The sequence below is a fragment of the Neltuma alba genome, unplaced genomic scaffold (genome assembly GCF_004799145.2).
Source record: "Neltuma alba isolate B1F8T4 unplaced genomic scaffold, ASM479914v2 tig00010223_pilon, whole genome shotgun sequence".
Taxonomy (NCBI): domain Eukaryota; kingdom Viridiplantae; phylum Streptophyta; class Magnoliopsida; order Fabales; family Fabaceae; genus Neltuma; species Neltuma alba.
This window is the reverse complement of record NW_021635155.1, coordinates 146,512-163,302: the sequence shown is the minus strand read 5'-3', so window position 1 is coordinate 163,302 and position 16,791 is coordinate 146,512. Positions and strand designations below refer to the sequence as shown.

Genomic DNA, 16,791 nt, shown 5'->3' with positions numbered 1-16,791 from the left:
ACATGAATAGTCGCCACTGGCTTTATTGAAAAAACACATACCATGTGCGTTATTGCTGAAAAATAATCAAAATATTTGAAAGGGATGTTCACATCTTCCTTTTTCACATCATAATGAATGATCTTGTCCTATAGTGGAGGCTAAGGCAGGATTTAATTAATTTGATGCATTAATTAAGAGCAACTTATATTAATGTAAATTCTAATCCATGTGTCTTAACAATTATATCAATCATTAAGACATATAGATAAGAATTAACAGTGCATGTCTTGTATCCAACTTTAGGTGGGATGTTTTTCTTTTCATTTGTATCTTAAAGCAGATTAGTTTTTGTTGATGGTGAAGGATAGTTGTAGACGTCCCAACAAAAAAAAATCATTATTTTAAAATTTAATTGATAAAATAATAAAACTTTCACTAGCTACTTGAATTGAATCTATCTGGCCAAGATGAGATGATGTGCGCCATAGCAAAAATAACATGTGAAGTGAAATTGAGAATCAATTATAAGCTATATATTTATCTTAATTTATATTTATTACGTTTATGATTGTAATGATGAAAAAGTTGATAACAAGAGAAATCAAAAGTAAGTTACAAAACTTCAACCATTCGCACAAATATCGCAAGCACACTTTTTTTTCTTTTTCTTTTCTTTTTTCTCCATATTATTTTTTCTTATTATGTGTGTGTGTGTGTTAAAATTTTCATATATATTATTCACTAAGATAATTTCAACTATTTATTTTATAAATACATACCCGTGATTTATACCGTTTATACCATCTAAATTCTAAAGTGCAAGCTAGTTAGAAGAATGATGGTTGGGGGGGGGGGGGAACAAAGAAGCTAGCTAGAGACTTACTAAAGATGCCAATCAATCTTACCACAGAAATAATCAATTCAATGAAAAATCTTTTAAGTTATCAATGGACAAACTAAAATCTATTTGAACCAATGAAAGAATAAAACGAATTATCAACAGGAAATAATATTAGTTGCGCCAAGTGGGACATACTCAATTCATCCTAACTAAAGAATTCAAATCCTATGAATGAAAATATATATATACATATATTTGCGAGATAACATTAACCCAATATAATTAGACTTAACATTAATATATAACATGACTATATAAAAGAAAATTGAAACTCTAACTCAACCAAAACCATATAGGACCTGCCTATCAAAACTAGCTAGTATTAACTATTACCCTTGGTCCTTAACATGAGAACTAGTTAACTAATTTGAATAAATTAAAAAAATTAGTTAAATTAGTTATTTTTAATAAATATTTATTGCCTTTTCTAAAATATATTTGTTAATCAAGTGTTTTAGTTAAAAATGACATTTGACAAAACCTTTAATATGTACAAATATTATAAGGACTACTTTAAAAAAATAGATAAATAGAGAGTAAAGTAGATTAAGTTTTATATTTAGAATTAAATTGAAAGTCAGACTGGCTTTTATATTAAGTACAGGAAGTAGTATGTGTATTAAGTGCACATTAACTAAGGGTGGACCACGTAAGAAAAAATACGCGATTATATTCATTTTAAAAGAATCGGTCATGCAACTATATGTTGAACGTGGACCAGGGCCTGCTTAATTACAATACCAAACGAATGATCGTCTAACTCGGTTTGAATTGGGCCATTTATGGTTCATCAACCGCATATAATCAATTGGAACCCTATGCCAAAGTATCATGAGCACGACAGGAGAAAAGCATTTTGGTCACGAAAGAATGGAAGGAGAAAAGTAGTGTAATTTGAACGGAACAATTCCGATAGATCGACCCTCATTAAATTATTAAATAATAGAGAATGATATTATCATTATTTTATATAAGCCAGGGATTTGCACAAGTCAACCCTCATGACTTGACCTTTCCCTCTTGGACGACTCTCTGTCTGTCTGTCTGTCTCTCTCTCTCTCTCTCTCTCTTCATTATCGAAGGTTCTCCAATTTGTTGAAATTGCTCTACGACTTTACCCCTCTTCTTGGGGAATTTAAAGGAGAGAGAGGAAAGACAACTAAAGATACACAGAGGCAGAGAGACATAAATATCTATAAAGAGAAAGAGAGAAGCTGTTATGGGTGGCGAAGAACTGAGGAAGGAAGACTTTATTATGGAAGACGATGATGATGTAGTTGAACTTCCAGGGTTTCGATTTCATCCCACAGATGAAGAACTCGTGGGTTTCTATCTTCGAAGGCAGCTTGAAAAGAAACCAATCAGGATCGAACTCATCAAGCAGATCGATATCTACAAATACGATCCTTGGGACCTTCCAAGTATATTCCTTTGCACTCTGAATTATCACCTGTCTCTGTTTAATTATCTTATTTCATCTTCTTTCTATAGTGGTTCCGATATATGAACCAGAAGAGAAAAGAACATAAAGTAGGGCTTTCATTATTAAATGCCCAGCAACAAAATACTTCTTGTTACATAAACCAGCAGTTCAACCAAGATAGATAATTCATGCGATAATCAGTGATATTCTATTTTCATCTGTTTATTTTGCTTCTCTTATGGTCACTGATTCAAGTGATGAGAGGTTTTCCCTCTCCAAGACATACATATAGTTCATACACGCACACACACAAGTAAAAGCATATGAAGATGTTATGAATCTGATAATCCTAGTTTTTGTGCATCAGAAGCAATCTGCACAGGAGGGGAGAAGGAGTGGTATTTTTTCTGCAAGAGAGGGAGGAAGTACAGGAACAGCATAAGGCCAAATAGAGTAACAGGTTCAGGGTTCTGGAAAGCCACGGGAATAGACAAGCCTGTGTATTCTCTTGCAGGAGAAGGCACTGATTGCATTGGCCTCAAGAAAACTCTTGTTTACTATAGAGGCAGTGCAGGCAAAGGCACTAAAACTGATTGGATGATGCACGAGTTTCGCCTCCCTTCTCATCAAGACGCCGCCGCCAACACCACCACCATCACCTCGACCACCACCGTTGCCCAAGAAGCTGTAAGCAACTTTATTACTTTTCAGCATTCCTTTATCACATTCATACTCGTCTCTTGCTCTCAAGATCTCCTGGCCTCCCGAAATGAATATAAGGCACTTTATGTTCACCTGAAGAGACCAAGATAGTGTCATTAGTTCTGTATCGGGAAGCCTCACAACTGAAGAATGTGATTTATAAGTTCAAACAGCTTCCCTTACCAAATTGGCTAGTCTTTTGGGATGAGGTCTTTTCTTGAACTTTATGTCAGATATAAAATCCTAAAAATAACCTGTATCTTATTCACCTCGTTATCATCTTTTATCTATGACCCACCCAACTTGAAACACCAAATGAAACTATTTTGAGTCATCATATTTCATTTCTGAGAGTGTTATGATATAATGTTCTTACATTCATTGTTTGGCTCAATGTAGAATGTTTAATTTAGTCTTTTATACGATCCATTAAGTTTCAAAGTTTGTGCTTCCTAGTTGGCTAGCCAGTAACAAGTTGATGGTAAGCTCATCAATTATATTTGCAGCTGATTGTTCTATATGATTATATGTGCAGGAAATCTGGACATTGTGTCGAATTTTCAAGAGAAATGTTCCACCAAGGAAGCACATGACGGACTGGAGATCATCACAACAAGCAGGTACCAAACGCCAATATTCTTCTTCAGTAGACAAGAACACATCAAGACTTATCACAAGCACTGTGGACATCAGTGATCATACTAACTTCTACGACAACAATAGCAAAGAAGCTTATATCAATTTTGGAGGAAGCAATTATAATCATCATCATTATTATTCTCAGCAGGTTAATCATCACCATGAGCTTAAACCAGCAGTCTTCAATAATACTAACATTATTGATCAAAGGAATAGTAATAATCATCATCCGTTCATGATGATGAACTCCCAAACAGCATCAGCAGCAGCACAACAGCCACAATTAATCACTGCTTCTTCTCCGTCTTCTTCTTCCAACTTGTGGATTAATAATAATCCTTCTGCTGCTGCTGCCAACGACTTCCTCAAGTATGAGAATTGGGATGAACTTGGATCAGTTGTCAAGTTTGCTCTTGATTCCTCTCTCATGTAAATATATATATGTGATATTAACCATCTCTTCCTATAGGTTTTGTTTTAGCTGGTATTGTTTCATTATTTGGATGAAACACATTAGAGTGCTTGGATTTGTATGTCAGCAGACTCAGTCGTATGTATATTACTTATATATGCATGTAGTGGTTTATTAGAATTGTATGGAATAACTGATGTTTTACATGACTTGGTCTCTCACATCGCGATTAACTTCTAAAAAAATTTATATACATATATAAAGGTTTGATAATCATTCAATGTACAGGTGTATCCACCAATATCCTAAAGTATTTTGCTATTCATTCAGTATTCTAAGGTTTTTTTTTTTTTTTGTGTGTAACCATTGTAAATTGCCAAGAGTAAGATTGCAGAGTTCTTTTCCATTTCAAGAATGGTTTTTATCTTGAAAATATTTTAATGCTTTTATTTATATTATATATATATATATATATATAAATTATAAACACTCTAATTAAAGCTGGTATTTATTCTGCAATTCAGATTCATGGTGTCACAATATATACCACTCATAAATGAACAAACATCTAGCTGAAATTGATTTATTAGCAGATGAAGAGAGGTGATACAAGCAAATATGTCAGTTTAATAAAGTCATATCTTTAAAAGAAAGGAGTCGTCGCCTGGAATATATCATGTGTGTGTGTGTCTCCTGTGATATTAATCCAATATTATTTTAGTAGACCATCAATAATATTTCACAAATTGTTGTTCAATAATGTAACATTTTTTAATATAGAAGACGTTATAAGCTAGTACTACCTAGCTCCGGTTTTAATTATAAAACCTCATTTATAGTTTACAAATGAGATCTTATAATGGATTAGGAGGTAGTATTGGATTGCATAATCATTATTCTTCAATATTTCCAAAAAATTTATCGTGCAAACTGCAAAAGCCCAATGTATTACCATACTTCTAATTCGAATTCAATTCTCAAATCAGAGGAAACGGCTTCTTAGACTGCTAATGTTTTTACTAAAAAATTATATTTGGACTAATTTCAATATTCAATATCAATATAATTTGAGGTACTTTAAATTCCTGCAATGCATATGAAAATTTATCCAATTCTATATGCTATAACCTCGGCAGGCAGTTAACATATTTTTTGTACGTTAATTTAAAAAATATTTTTATGTTCAACCGAATGGTAAGCATTGATCATTCAAATATAATTGTCGAATATACTAATTAATTAAGGTTAATCATGCATAAACTTTCGTTATATATATATATATATGTTCAAAGTTCAAACAGTATCATTTACGATATGATCTTAAGATATTTATCATTGGTCTTTTCTGTCATTCTATATTTTATAAAATTGTGAAATGATCAAATCAAATTTCTGGTGAAGGAATTAAAAAATTTATTCAAAATAAATCAAGGACTTTTTATTTGAAATCAAAACCTTGCTTAAATGAAGTATTATTAGTCAAATCTATAAAATTTATTAATTGAACGCTTCATTATATATCCCATCCATCCCCCGACAGACTTGTAAGGTTGATCTTGAAACTGTTCCTTCTTTATTGTTTTTTAATTAAGTGAATATATAGTGTTCAACTTCAAATCAGCATATTGTTTTTCAACATTACTACCAGCAGAAAGCTAGTTACTAGCTAGCTTGACTTCGTATATTTGAATGTCTATATTTACAAAAATTAAATTCAACGCCTTTGAAGGGGATTAAAAAAGGTGACACATGTAAAAGGTTATATATATGTGTACACACACACCGCAAGTCTCAAACACGACATTAGTTTTTTTTTTTTTTTTGGGTTGAGAATGAGGAATATGCTTTACCAACAACAAAGTCTAATATTCTAATATACGTACTAAAAGAATATATCCCTCCCGATTAAGTTGATATACACACGCAAAAATTGAGATATAAATCGCAATTATTTGTAAAGTGATGAGAGTTCTTTTTTTTTTTTTTAAGTAACTTAGAATATCTTCAAATCATTTTGATTTAAAACTAATTTTTGGATTTAAAACTAATTTCGTCGAACCGGGAGCGTTAACATTAAAACCTTCTTAATAAGTGTGTTTTTTAAGATTTAAACTTGTATTCTCTTCCTTCTTAGATGAGATCACTTACCATTTCATCGATAGCTTTGTAAGTACAAAGTTCTTATTAGCATTCACATTAATGCAAGCTACTAACACAATATTATATTATGTATATAATTTTTTTTGTATGAATACATATATTTAAAGTTCAATTGGATTAAATTCCCTTGTCAAACTAGACAAAGGTAACATGTCATCATTATATATGTGTGTAAAAAAAATTAATTATATATATAATGTTAGATGTTAAATCACTATATATTCATCTCGAGTAGTTTGCATTTTGTCAAAAATGTTACACACTCCGTATAACTTTTCACGTGGTAGAACCTACTTTTAAGTGAATCTTTAAATAGTTTTTATTCTGTTTGAAAAAAAATAACATACATAATTGTGCAGAATAGATAAATATTTAATATATATTTCAAACATTATTCATGTGCTAACAGTAAGAGAATTTACATTAAAAGTATGTTGGATACTCATAAAATCGTAATGATTTTAGACTTTTCAAACGTGGATTGTATGCATGTATTGAATTGTACATTAGAATCATATGGGTATATTTCAATTTTGGCTGCTTTTGATGAATTAAAAAAATGATTTTCTTTTCCTAATTTCAGCTGGTTCTAGATAATGGATGAAATTTTCAAATTTCAAAGTCAAAGTTACTTAAAACTGTGAGCTTTTGACTGATATTATTAATTGGCCCATACACATCACTTATCAAATCAAAACCCAACATGACGGCTGCCTTTTACCGAGACCAAATTGGGTCCGTACATTGTTTCCTTTTGGACATGGATTGTAAGACCTTCAAATATATTTTTTCTATTAACCATTGAAAAATTTATCCTTCATCGAATCCGTTAATAGAGTTGGGTCTAATTAAAACTATTGGTATTTTAACAATATATGAACAATATTTAAATTCTACCAGAAAAAATACTAATATTAGAATTCAATAGCATTTTAAATATAATTGTTTTCCAATAAGAAGATACCTATACGTAGTAAAATAACATTTCCAATTTCAATTGAAAATGTATCCATATTTAATAGCATCAGATAATCAAATAAATTACCTCCAATATTACAATACGAGTGCCTAAAAAAAATGCACAACATGTGATGTGTGCGTGTGTTTTTGTTGGTAGAATTAGTACGTTGCTTATGGTTGGTGGGGCATGTGGTTTATGTTGACAAAAAATAAAAAATAAAAAATAAAAAGGGATTAGTTAGCTAAACGGTACGGGCTAAATCCCTGGGCCATGAACATATGGGCCTGGGCTTTGCCTTCCCTCACTGAAGCCGGCGGCATCATCTCAGTTTTCTTCTTCCACGGACGACGACGACGATCTCCGCCAAAATTCTTGTTCTATGGTCTGCTTCTCTCACTGAAATTTGACGAGCGGAAAGGTAAAATGAGATTCCTTCCTTCCTTCGTTCTCATTTTCGTTTTCCTGTTTCGCAATTCTTCAAACTTTACCATCTGATGTATCTTTCATTTCAAATTTTCTTCGTGAACTTCAATAAACAGTTAAAATTTTTAAATTTTAAAAAGCAGATTAGGGAGCCGCAGATGTTCCATCCATCTATGTTTTCTTGTCTATGGTTGAGTATTGCTTCTTGTTAGATGGACCGTTCTACTTGTAGGTCCTGTGTGAGTCCATCACTGCGGTCTCTCCTCCTCCTCCTCCTCCTTGTTCGATAATTAAGTTTTGTAGTTATGCTTGGTTGATCAGGAGGTGTACTTGTACCCCTTGAGTTGCATCTACATTACTGCTAGTGCATATATTTTTTTGGTTGAATCTGTTGTTGTGACCTTTGAGTTTGAACCTTTCGGAACCAGATGCTAGATCGTTATTCGATTGCTTTCTTGCTGATATTGTCCTGGCACATTGTGGGATTAAATGCAAGTGCTGGTGATGCTAATCCGCTTTATAGGTACATCATTTCTGATCTATGTACATTACTGGTTCTATTGAGAACTCTTTTCATCTCCAGCACAAAGTGATTTAACTCCCAATTTCCTAATTATCACCTGAAAAAAAATTCAACTAAATGTGACATCAGATAATTTCAAGGGCAAAAATGTTTAGGAATGAAAAATCACGTAATTATCATCAATTAATAGCAATTAAGCACGCAATTCCTAAAATACTAAAAGCACTCAGTTAAGCCAAATAATCATGATTTAAGCCATAAAAGTGTCCTAAAACTCACAAAATAAACCATTAAAATACATATGAAATAAGGATTTGTCAATTACCACATGTCAACCTTTTTTCTCCTGTTGTCAATCTTCGTTTCTATTTGGAATTTTAAGTGAATTTTTATCTTTCTTGGAATTGTTCTGCTGAACTATTTATGGGGTGCATTAAGCTTGGTATGGCCATTTCATGGGAAAGTTAACATCCTAGTGTTTTTAACTTGAATGTAATTTTGGAGGATTTTTATTAGAAGTTCACTTTCTTGATCGGACTTGTCCTAAATGTGATATTCTTCTGAAGATAAAAATGTTCCAGAAAACAAGCATCTTGAATTTTGCTGGTGCATCCTGTTCTGAGGTTCAGTGTGTGATTCCTAAGTGGTGTTTAATATGTTTCTTAGTTGAGGGGACGCTTAACTGGATATCTTGGTATTAAAGACACAAAAGAAAATTTGACAGTTCTTAAGCTCATAACTATTAGATTAAGCATATGTTTGCAATCTTTCATGAAAGCATAATGCCTTTGGTAGCTCACTAGCTCGTGCTATTTGTTTTCCCCACCTTCTTCTAGGCCTTTCATGATTAAACTGTGTTTGTAAATCTTCATTTAATCTGATTTGCTTATTTTCAGCCTAATTAAAGTAAGATTTTAGCTTTCCAAACCTTATTTTTTATTCTTTTTTAAAAAAATATCAGGGATTGTGTGAAAGAATGTGAGGAAACAGGATGTGCAGGGCAAAGATGCTTTGCAAACTGTAAATTTTCTGGAGATGACCTCACGCATGGTCCATGGTACAAGCAAGAACCACTTTACCTGCAGTGGAAAAAGTGGGATTGCCAAAGTGATTGTCGTTACTTTTGTATGGTTGATATAGAGAAAGAAAAAGAATTAAATAATGGTGTTCCGGTCAAATATCATGGTAAATGGCCCTTCATGCGTATCTATGGGATGCAGGTTTGTAACTGATGAAGCCCTGCATCTTAGGCTATCATTTGGAGTTAGTGTTTAATGACATCAAAATATTTTGTTTAGAAAACTGACATATCACATATCATTAATTTATTCAGGAACCTGCTTCTGTGGCTTTCTCTGTTCTCAATCTTGCAGCACATTTTCATGGCTGGGTATCCTTTTTCGTTCTTTTATACTATAAAATGCCTCTAAAAGAAGGGAAGAAGCCATATTATGAATATGTTGGCTTGTGGCATGCTTATGCGCTGTTATCAATGAACTCCTGGTTTTGGAGTGCTGTTTTCCACAGTCGGTAAGTCATGCATGCAGATATATTATCTTGTACTGCTTTACATAACTTTATAAGTGTTTTGCAACGTCAGTCCACTCTGTTCATTTTAAGAATGCTTACCTTATTATTTGACCTTTAGAATTATCGCTTAAAGATTCCATCAAGCCTATATGAATAGGTGGTTGAATAATAGCACATTGTTGAGTGCATTGGAGTATGAATTGCCTGATTCAATAGGAGGTGCATTGGTTCAATTAAATTGTAGCAATTCATAATATGCTTATGAAAATGGAAGCGCTAAATGGTAATTATTCCCCGTTTTTAGCTTACATATATTTTTAATTCTGCCACTTAAGTTCTTAATGGAATTTTTTATTTTTTATCTCACTCTTTCAGCCAGATTCAAATATATGAATTTATATGTTTGTCTTAAACTCTCCAACTCACTCAAAAGTTATTTTTCTCACTGCATAAAATGATAATTTGATTTTATTGAAGATAAAGTTGACAGGGCTCTCCCTGAACGTTAATACTCTTATTGTCGGCTAAGAAAAGATGAGGAACAACCTGTGTTCTTACCCAACATGTAGAGAAATGAAGATTTCTCGACTTTTTTCCGTGCATTGTCTTCCTGTCTCTTCTCTTTTAGCTTGAAGCTTCATAATGCCCCTGCCTTATTGAACTGCAGAGACGTTGATTTGACAGAGAAATTAGACTACTCATCTGCAGTGGCTCTCCTGGGATACTCCCTCATTTTGGCCATATTGCGAAGTTTCAGTGTCAGGGATGAGGCTACGAGGGTTATGATTTCTGCTCCACTAATTGCTCTCGTGACCACCCACATATTGTTCATCAACTTTTATAAACTAGACTATGGTACATCCTGTCGGAGTGTCTTTTACATCTTTATAATTTAATAGTTATGATTACTATAGTTGCATCGAAAACCAATGTTGTCTTTTTGGATAATTATACCCTGAACTGTCTGTTAATATCTACTTTTATTTTATTTTATTTTATTTTGGCCAAACTGTTAAATATCTACTTCATTGACAACTTCTGTGCCTATTGTCTTATCGATATTATTGAAGATGCTTAGCTAAGCAAACTTAAGCCAGCACTCCTTTTTTGTCATAAGTGTGTTTATACGAACCCATTATGGGTAGAGGCTTGCATTGGTCTTGGGGAATGTGTGGATGGGATTGAGTTTCAATTATATTTATTTCCCAACATATTATAGTTCTAGCTTTAGTATTGAAAATTCGATATGCTTGTGTATAAGCGTGTTAGGGAGGTCTACTATTGTTCTTCACTGTTTCTGCTTTTTGTGATGGTTTTAATGGCCTCCAATCCATTTTACAGGATGGAATATGAAAGTTTGTGTAGGGATGGCTGTGACCCAACTCATCATTTGGGCTGTTTGGGGTGGTATTAGCCGCCATCCCTCGCGGTGGAAACTATGGCTGGTTGTTTTTGCAGGTGGCCTTGCAATGCTGCTAGAGCTATATGACTTCCCTCCATATAAAGGACTTCTGGATGCACATGCTCTTTGGCATGCAACTACTATTCCTTTGACGTATATCTGGTGGAGTTTCATTAAGGATGATGCTAAATTTCGAACCTCAAATATTGTGAAGAAGGCCAAGTAACATGTTTTTCCCTTTGGGTGATCCACTGGGAACCGCATTTTCTCTGTGCCTGATTTATATAAATGCGAATTTTTTTAGCAGGAACTTCAATAGGGCAAAGGTTATTTCTTGTTTGACATTTCTTTCTCCAGCTTAAACGAATGTAAACTAAACAAAAATTTGTAGGCCTAATTCTGTCATTCCGATTTGAAGGGTTCCAATTTTTGTACTCATTGAACGCGAAACGTGTGTGTCCAAGCTGAAAGAGATCAAAAGCAAGCAGATAAAGTTGGCACTCCAGAGAGAGAGAGAGAGAGAGAGAGATGCTTTTGTTATAACTTTTGTGTTTTGTACCATTGATATTAATTCTTTAAGAGAATTGCTTAGAAAATCACTTCCAAAATTGAGGGATGTCAGTGCACGTGAGATATGATTTCCCAAGGAGTTGAGGGAAGAAGGTGGGATGCCAATTCACATGTTTTGCTGATTATGAAGTCACTAAGGCGCTACTTATATGGAGGCAAGGGAAGAGATTTGAGAAAACAGAAAATAGAAGAGAGAAAACTTAGATCTACTTATACTAAAATAATAATAAATGAAAATAATAATAACAACTAATCTTAATAATAAAAATATTAAAATACCAATAAATCTAAATAAATTCTAAAATAATAATAAATTCAAATAATTCAATATCCTAAAAATGTAATAAAATCATAATTATTTCTTATCCCATATTTCATCACAATAGTTATCAATAGTGATTTTTGTCAATATCTACAGTAATTGACGTTTAATATTAGCACGTGAATATTTAATTTTCGAGATGAACACGAAAAAACAATAGAAAAATTATTTGAATAAAGAAATGTGAAAAGCTTCAAAACTTCCCATTCTAGGTTATGATTTGCATATGGCGCTATTTTTATTTTTCAGTCCGCCTCAGTTTTTTTTTCCGCCCCCAAGAACGCTTCATTTATAACCAAAAATAAATAAATACCATTAATTTAATTTCCCTTAAATACTTTTTTTTTTTAAAATAACTTTGAATGTGCTTTTAACAATTTTCAGGAGGAGATTCCCGTTAAAAAAAATGGTGTTAAGAGGATATTAGACTAAAAATTCCGTGGGGTAAATTGGGCCAAACGAAGCCCAAATTCTAAAAATCAGAGCCCAGAACACGTCTGATTTCAGCAGAAAACCTCACTTGAGAGAGTATAAAGCACATGCTTCGCCTGCTTCACTCGCATTTGCGCGGCCGATAGAGGGGTGCATCTGTTTTCTCGCCGCCTCACCTCTCTAAGCCTATTGTACGTTTTCCTGTTGGATTTCTGTGTCTTTTACGTGATTTATGATTCTCTTTTCGATCAAATTCTATCTTTCTTTGTACTCTCCGGTAGATTTATAGACTTCTTGTTAAATTCGCCATAGATCTGTATTTGAGTCAAATAGTGTTATATTTTAAGTTTGATATTTTTTTTTTTGAAACTTCATGTATTTCTCGATTTCTAGCTTTAAGGATGTAACTCAACATCGTTTGATTTTTCCACCGAGTTAATGTAAAAAGATTTTGTTTTTTGTTTTATAGATATTAAAGTGCTGTGCCGACAATATGATTTACCTTTTTGAGTTATTAGATACAGAGATTCAAGAGTCGATGGGTCTTTTCCTTTTTAATATTGCTATGATCAAATAATACTGGTATATTTGCTGATCATTGCTTTATGTTGCCATCTGAGGGAATTTGGATCAATTATATCTTTAGAAAACAAATTATTTTTTGTTCTCAAAGTCTGTATATCTGGAATCAGATTTGATTAGTCTTGACAGTTTTGTACTGCTGCGAGATCCAATTGTTTGGCTTATTTCGTTTCTTTTTTCAGATTCACATCAATTCAACGTCAAACTACTGATTTTTTGTGCGGACAATAAACACCAGTCAAGATGGTAACTTAGCGAACTTTACTTCTGGTAACTGAGTTCGAATTTTCATTGGTTGTGGATCATTGACATTGGAAATTGTTTCCATACATTCAGGTGAAGTTCACAGCGGAAGAGCTTCGTCGTATTATGGACCGCAAATACAATATTCGTAACATGTCTGTCATTGCACACGTCGATCACGGTATGGACTTATTTGTACTGGATTTATCTGTTATGGATTTCGCTTTCTCTGTACCCTAACAGCCATTATGTTATTTCCCCTTTTTTCTCTGTACCCTTACAGCCATCTGTTATGGATTTGTGCTGGTATAGTGACATTGAAAATTGTGTCCATCATCGGTTTTATGCCTTATGAATGCATCATTACAGAAAATTCTTTTTATATTCGCAGGCAAAACATCCGTTTAAAAATTCTGAGAAAATCTACCACAGAACACATTGAAATTTATACACAACATTGTTGATTTATTTTTCTATATAATTACATTAATCTCTAGTCATATAACTCTATTCTCTGGCACTTTGATTGCAGGAAAATCAACCCTCACTGACTCTCTTGTGGCTGCTGCCGGTATTATTGCCCAAGAAGTGGCAGGAGATGTCAGGATGACTGATACTCGTGCAGATGAAGCTGAGCGTGGCATCACCATTAAGTCTACTGGTATCTCCCTCTACTATGAGATGACTGACGAAGCCCTCAAGGCCTACAAGGGAGAGAGGAATGGGAATGAATACCTGATAAATCTGATTGATTCTCCTGGGCACGTGGACTTCTCATCTGAGGTCACAGCCGCTCTTCGTATCACTGATGGAGCGCTGGTGGTGGTGGACTGCATTGAGGGTGTGTGTGTGCAGACCGAAACGGTGCTTCGACAGGCACTGGGAGAGAGAATCAGACCTGTTCTGACCGTCAACAAGATGGACAGGTGTTTCCTTGAGCTGCAGGTGGATGGAGAGGAGGCTTACCAGACCTTTTCGAGGGTTATTGAGAATGCTAATGTGATCATGGCCACATACGAAGATCCTCTGCTGGGTGACTGCCAGGTTTACCCGGAGAAAGGAACAGTTGCCTTTTCAGCTGGTTTGCACGGCTGGGCTTTCACCCTAACCAACTTTGCTAAGATGTATGCTTCAAAATTCGGAGTTGACGAGTCAAAGATGATGGAAAGGCTGTGGGGTGAAAACTTTTTTGATCCGGCCACCAAGAAGTGGACATCCAAGAACACTGGTTCTGCCACTTGCAAGCGTGGGTTCGTTCAGTTCTGTTATGAGCCCATCAAGCAGATAATCAGCACCTGCATGAATGACCAGAAGGACAAGCTGTGGCCGATGCTGCAAAAGCTTGGTGTGACCATGAAATCTGAGGAGAAGGATCTGATGGGCAAACCCTTGATGAAACGTGTGATGCAAACGTGGCTTCCAGCTAGTGATGCGCTATTGGAAATGATGGTGTTCCATCTTCCCTCACCCGCAAAAGCTCAGAAGTATCGTGTTGAGAACCTGTACGAGGGTCCACTTGATGATCCTTATGCTGCTGCTATCAGGAACTGTGATCCTGAAGGACCTCTGATGCTCTACGTGTCAAAGATGATTCCTGCATCAGACAAGGGAAGGTTTTTTGCCTTTGGGCGTGTGTTCTCTGGTAAGGTCTCTACAGGTTTGAAGGTGAGAATCATGGGACCCAATTATGTGCCTGGAGAGAAGAAGGACTTGTATGTGAAGAGCGTGCAGAGGACTGTTATCTGGATGGGAAAGAGGCAGGAAACTGTTGAGGATGTGCCATGCGGTAACACTGTTGCCATGGTTGGTTTGGATCAATTTATCACCAAGAATGCCACTTTAACGAATGAGAAGGAAGTGGATGCCCACCCAATCAGAGCTATGAAGTTTTCTGTGTCTCCCGTGGTGCGTGTTGCTGTTCAGTGCAAGGTCGCTTCAGATCTTCCCAAGCTTGTTGAGGGTCTGAAGCGGCTGGCTAAGTCAGATCCTATGGTTGTTTGTTCGATTGAGGAGTCTGGGGAGCACATTGTTGCTGGTGCTGGTGAACTTCACCTTGAGATCTGTTTGAAGGACTTGCAGGAAGACTTCATGGGCGGAGCTGAGATCATTAAATCTGACCCTGTTGTGTCCTTCCGTGAGACTGTGCTGGAGAGATCTTGCCGCACTGTGATGAGCAAGTCGCCCAACAAGCACAACCGTCTGTACATGGAGGCGAGACCCCTGGAGGAAGGACTTGCCGAGGCAATTGATGATGGCAAGATCGGTCCAAGGGATGACCCCAAAGCTCGTTCCAGAATCTTGTCAGAAGAGTATGGTTGGGACAAGGATCTGGCCAAGAAAATCTGGTGTTTTGGGCCCGAGACGCTTGGACCAAACATGGTGGTGGATATGTGCAAGGGAGTGCAGTATCTGAATGAAATCAAGGATTCAGTGGTTGCTGGGTTCCAGTGGGCATCAAAGGAAGGCGCATTGGCTGAAGAGAACATGAGGGGCATCTGCTTTGAGGTGTGCGATGTTGTTCTTCACGCTGATGCCATCCACAGAGGTGGTGGTCAGATTATTCCCACGGCAAGGAGAGTGTTCTACGCTTCCCAGCTGACTGCTAAACCCAGACTTATGGAACCAGTTTACCTTGTGGAAATCCAGGCTCCCGAGCAGGCTCTTGGTGGCATCTACAGTGTTCTGAATCAGAAGCGTGGACACGTGTTTGAGGAGATGCAGAGGCCCGGTACACCCCTGTACAACATCAAGGCATACCTCCCTGTCATCGAGTCATTTGGGTTCTCAAGCACTTTGAGAGCTGCAACATCAGGTCAGGCTTTCCCTCAGTGTGTGTTCGATCACTGGGACATGATGTCGTCAGATCCAATGGAGGCCGGGTCACAAGCTGCACAGCTTATTGCTGACATTCGCAAGAGGAAGGGATTGAAGGAGCAGATGACTCCACTTTCAGAATACGAGGACAAGCTTTAAATTTTGTTCAGTTTCCAACTTTTGTCATTAGTTTTTCTCTATGACGTGCTGTTTCTGTGTTCGTTTTATTTAAGCGGCTTTATTTCGTCAGCAATTTTAAATACTCAAGCACCCATTTAGCATGTATTTTTGAACTCGTGATTGTCAGGTTCCACTTACAGAATTGTAACAAATACATTGATGATTTCTGGTGCCATGGCATTTTGATTGAGCTATTTTATGTTTACTGACTTTACTCAGAATCTGGTATTATTACCATTTATCTTGTGATGATTTCTGGTTCAGCTGCTCCTGTTTCATTGTTATCTCCTCTTGAAGCTCTGTTGTCTCACTCCCACGGCTTTTATTTTTTTGGGGGTTGCTTGAGGAAGTGTAATCCGGATTCGCATTTGCGCATTGCTTAGTTTTTCTTTCGTCTTTCAGGTGTGCTATTTGAGGTTTGCATTCATCTCGCCCCTGCAGTTTTGCCGACCATTGGTGATTGTTATGTTATACATCCTAGGCTTAGTTCTTTAGATGCTTGAATGTGTGAGATGACAGTTTCTGCATTTTGAGAATGTGCCCCAATCGACTCCAAGAAAACTATGGCTAGCCGAACAAAGGGAAGATGC

At 35.7% G+C, this 16,791-nt stretch overlaps 3 protein-coding genes across 5 annotated transcripts; all 3 read left to right on the top strand.

The window, feature by feature from the left end:
• The first annotated feature begins 2,088 nt into the window (after positions 1 to 2,088).
• On the top strand, positions 2,089 to 4,266 carry LOC114754897 (transcription factor JUNGBRUNNEN 1-like). Of its 2 annotated transcripts, XM_028943744.1 has the most exons (4): positions 2,089 to 2,304; positions 2,674 to 2,993; positions 3,544 to 3,628; positions 3,796 to 3,875. In XM_028943744.1, exons 1-4 carry the CDS (start codon positions 2,103 to 2,105, stop codon positions 3,798 to 3,800), a joined length of 612 nt encoding a protein of 203 aa, XP_028799577.1. In that variant the 5' UTR covers positions 2,089 to 2,102; the 3' UTR covers positions 3,801 to 3,875. The 2 variants fall into 2 exon arrangements, with proteins under 2 accessions (XP_028799577.1, XP_028799576.1); XM_028943743.1 differs by having other exon boundaries at positions 3,544 to 4,266.
• Positions 4,267 to 7,516: 3,250 nt separating this feature from the next.
• On the top strand, positions 7,517 to 11,496 carry LOC114754890 (post-GPI attachment to proteins factor 3). 2 transcript variants are annotated; one of them, XM_028943730.1, is made up of 6 exons: positions 7,517 to 7,597; positions 8,024 to 8,126; positions 9,088 to 9,346; positions 9,460 to 9,656; positions 10,324 to 10,511; positions 10,998 to 11,496. In XM_028943730.1, the coding sequence occupies exons 2-6, from the start codon at positions 8,032 to 8,034 to the stop codon at positions 11,282 to 11,284; spliced, it is 1,026 nt and encodes a 341-aa protein (XP_028799563.1). In that variant the 5' UTR covers positions 7,517 to 7,597; positions 8,024 to 8,031; the 3' UTR covers positions 11,285 to 11,496. The 2 variants fall into 2 exon arrangements, with proteins under 2 accessions (XP_028799563.1, XP_028799562.1); XM_028943729.1 differs by having other exon boundaries at positions 7,521 to 7,598; positions 8,032 to 8,126.
• Positions 11,497 to 12,520: 1,024 nt separating this feature from the next.
• Positions 12,521 to 16,420, top strand: LOC114754887 (elongation factor 2). The gene is made up of 4 exons (XM_028943727.1): positions 12,521 to 12,573; positions 13,147 to 13,210; positions 13,301 to 13,388; positions 13,740 to 16,420. The coding sequence occupies exons 2-4, from the start codon at positions 13,208 to 13,210 to the stop codon at positions 16,178 to 16,180; spliced, it is 2,532 nt and encodes an 843-aa protein (XP_028799560.1). The 5' UTR covers positions 12,521 to 12,573; positions 13,147 to 13,207; the 3' UTR covers positions 16,181 to 16,420.
• The last annotated feature ends 371 nt before the right edge of the window (positions 16,421 to 16,791 follow it).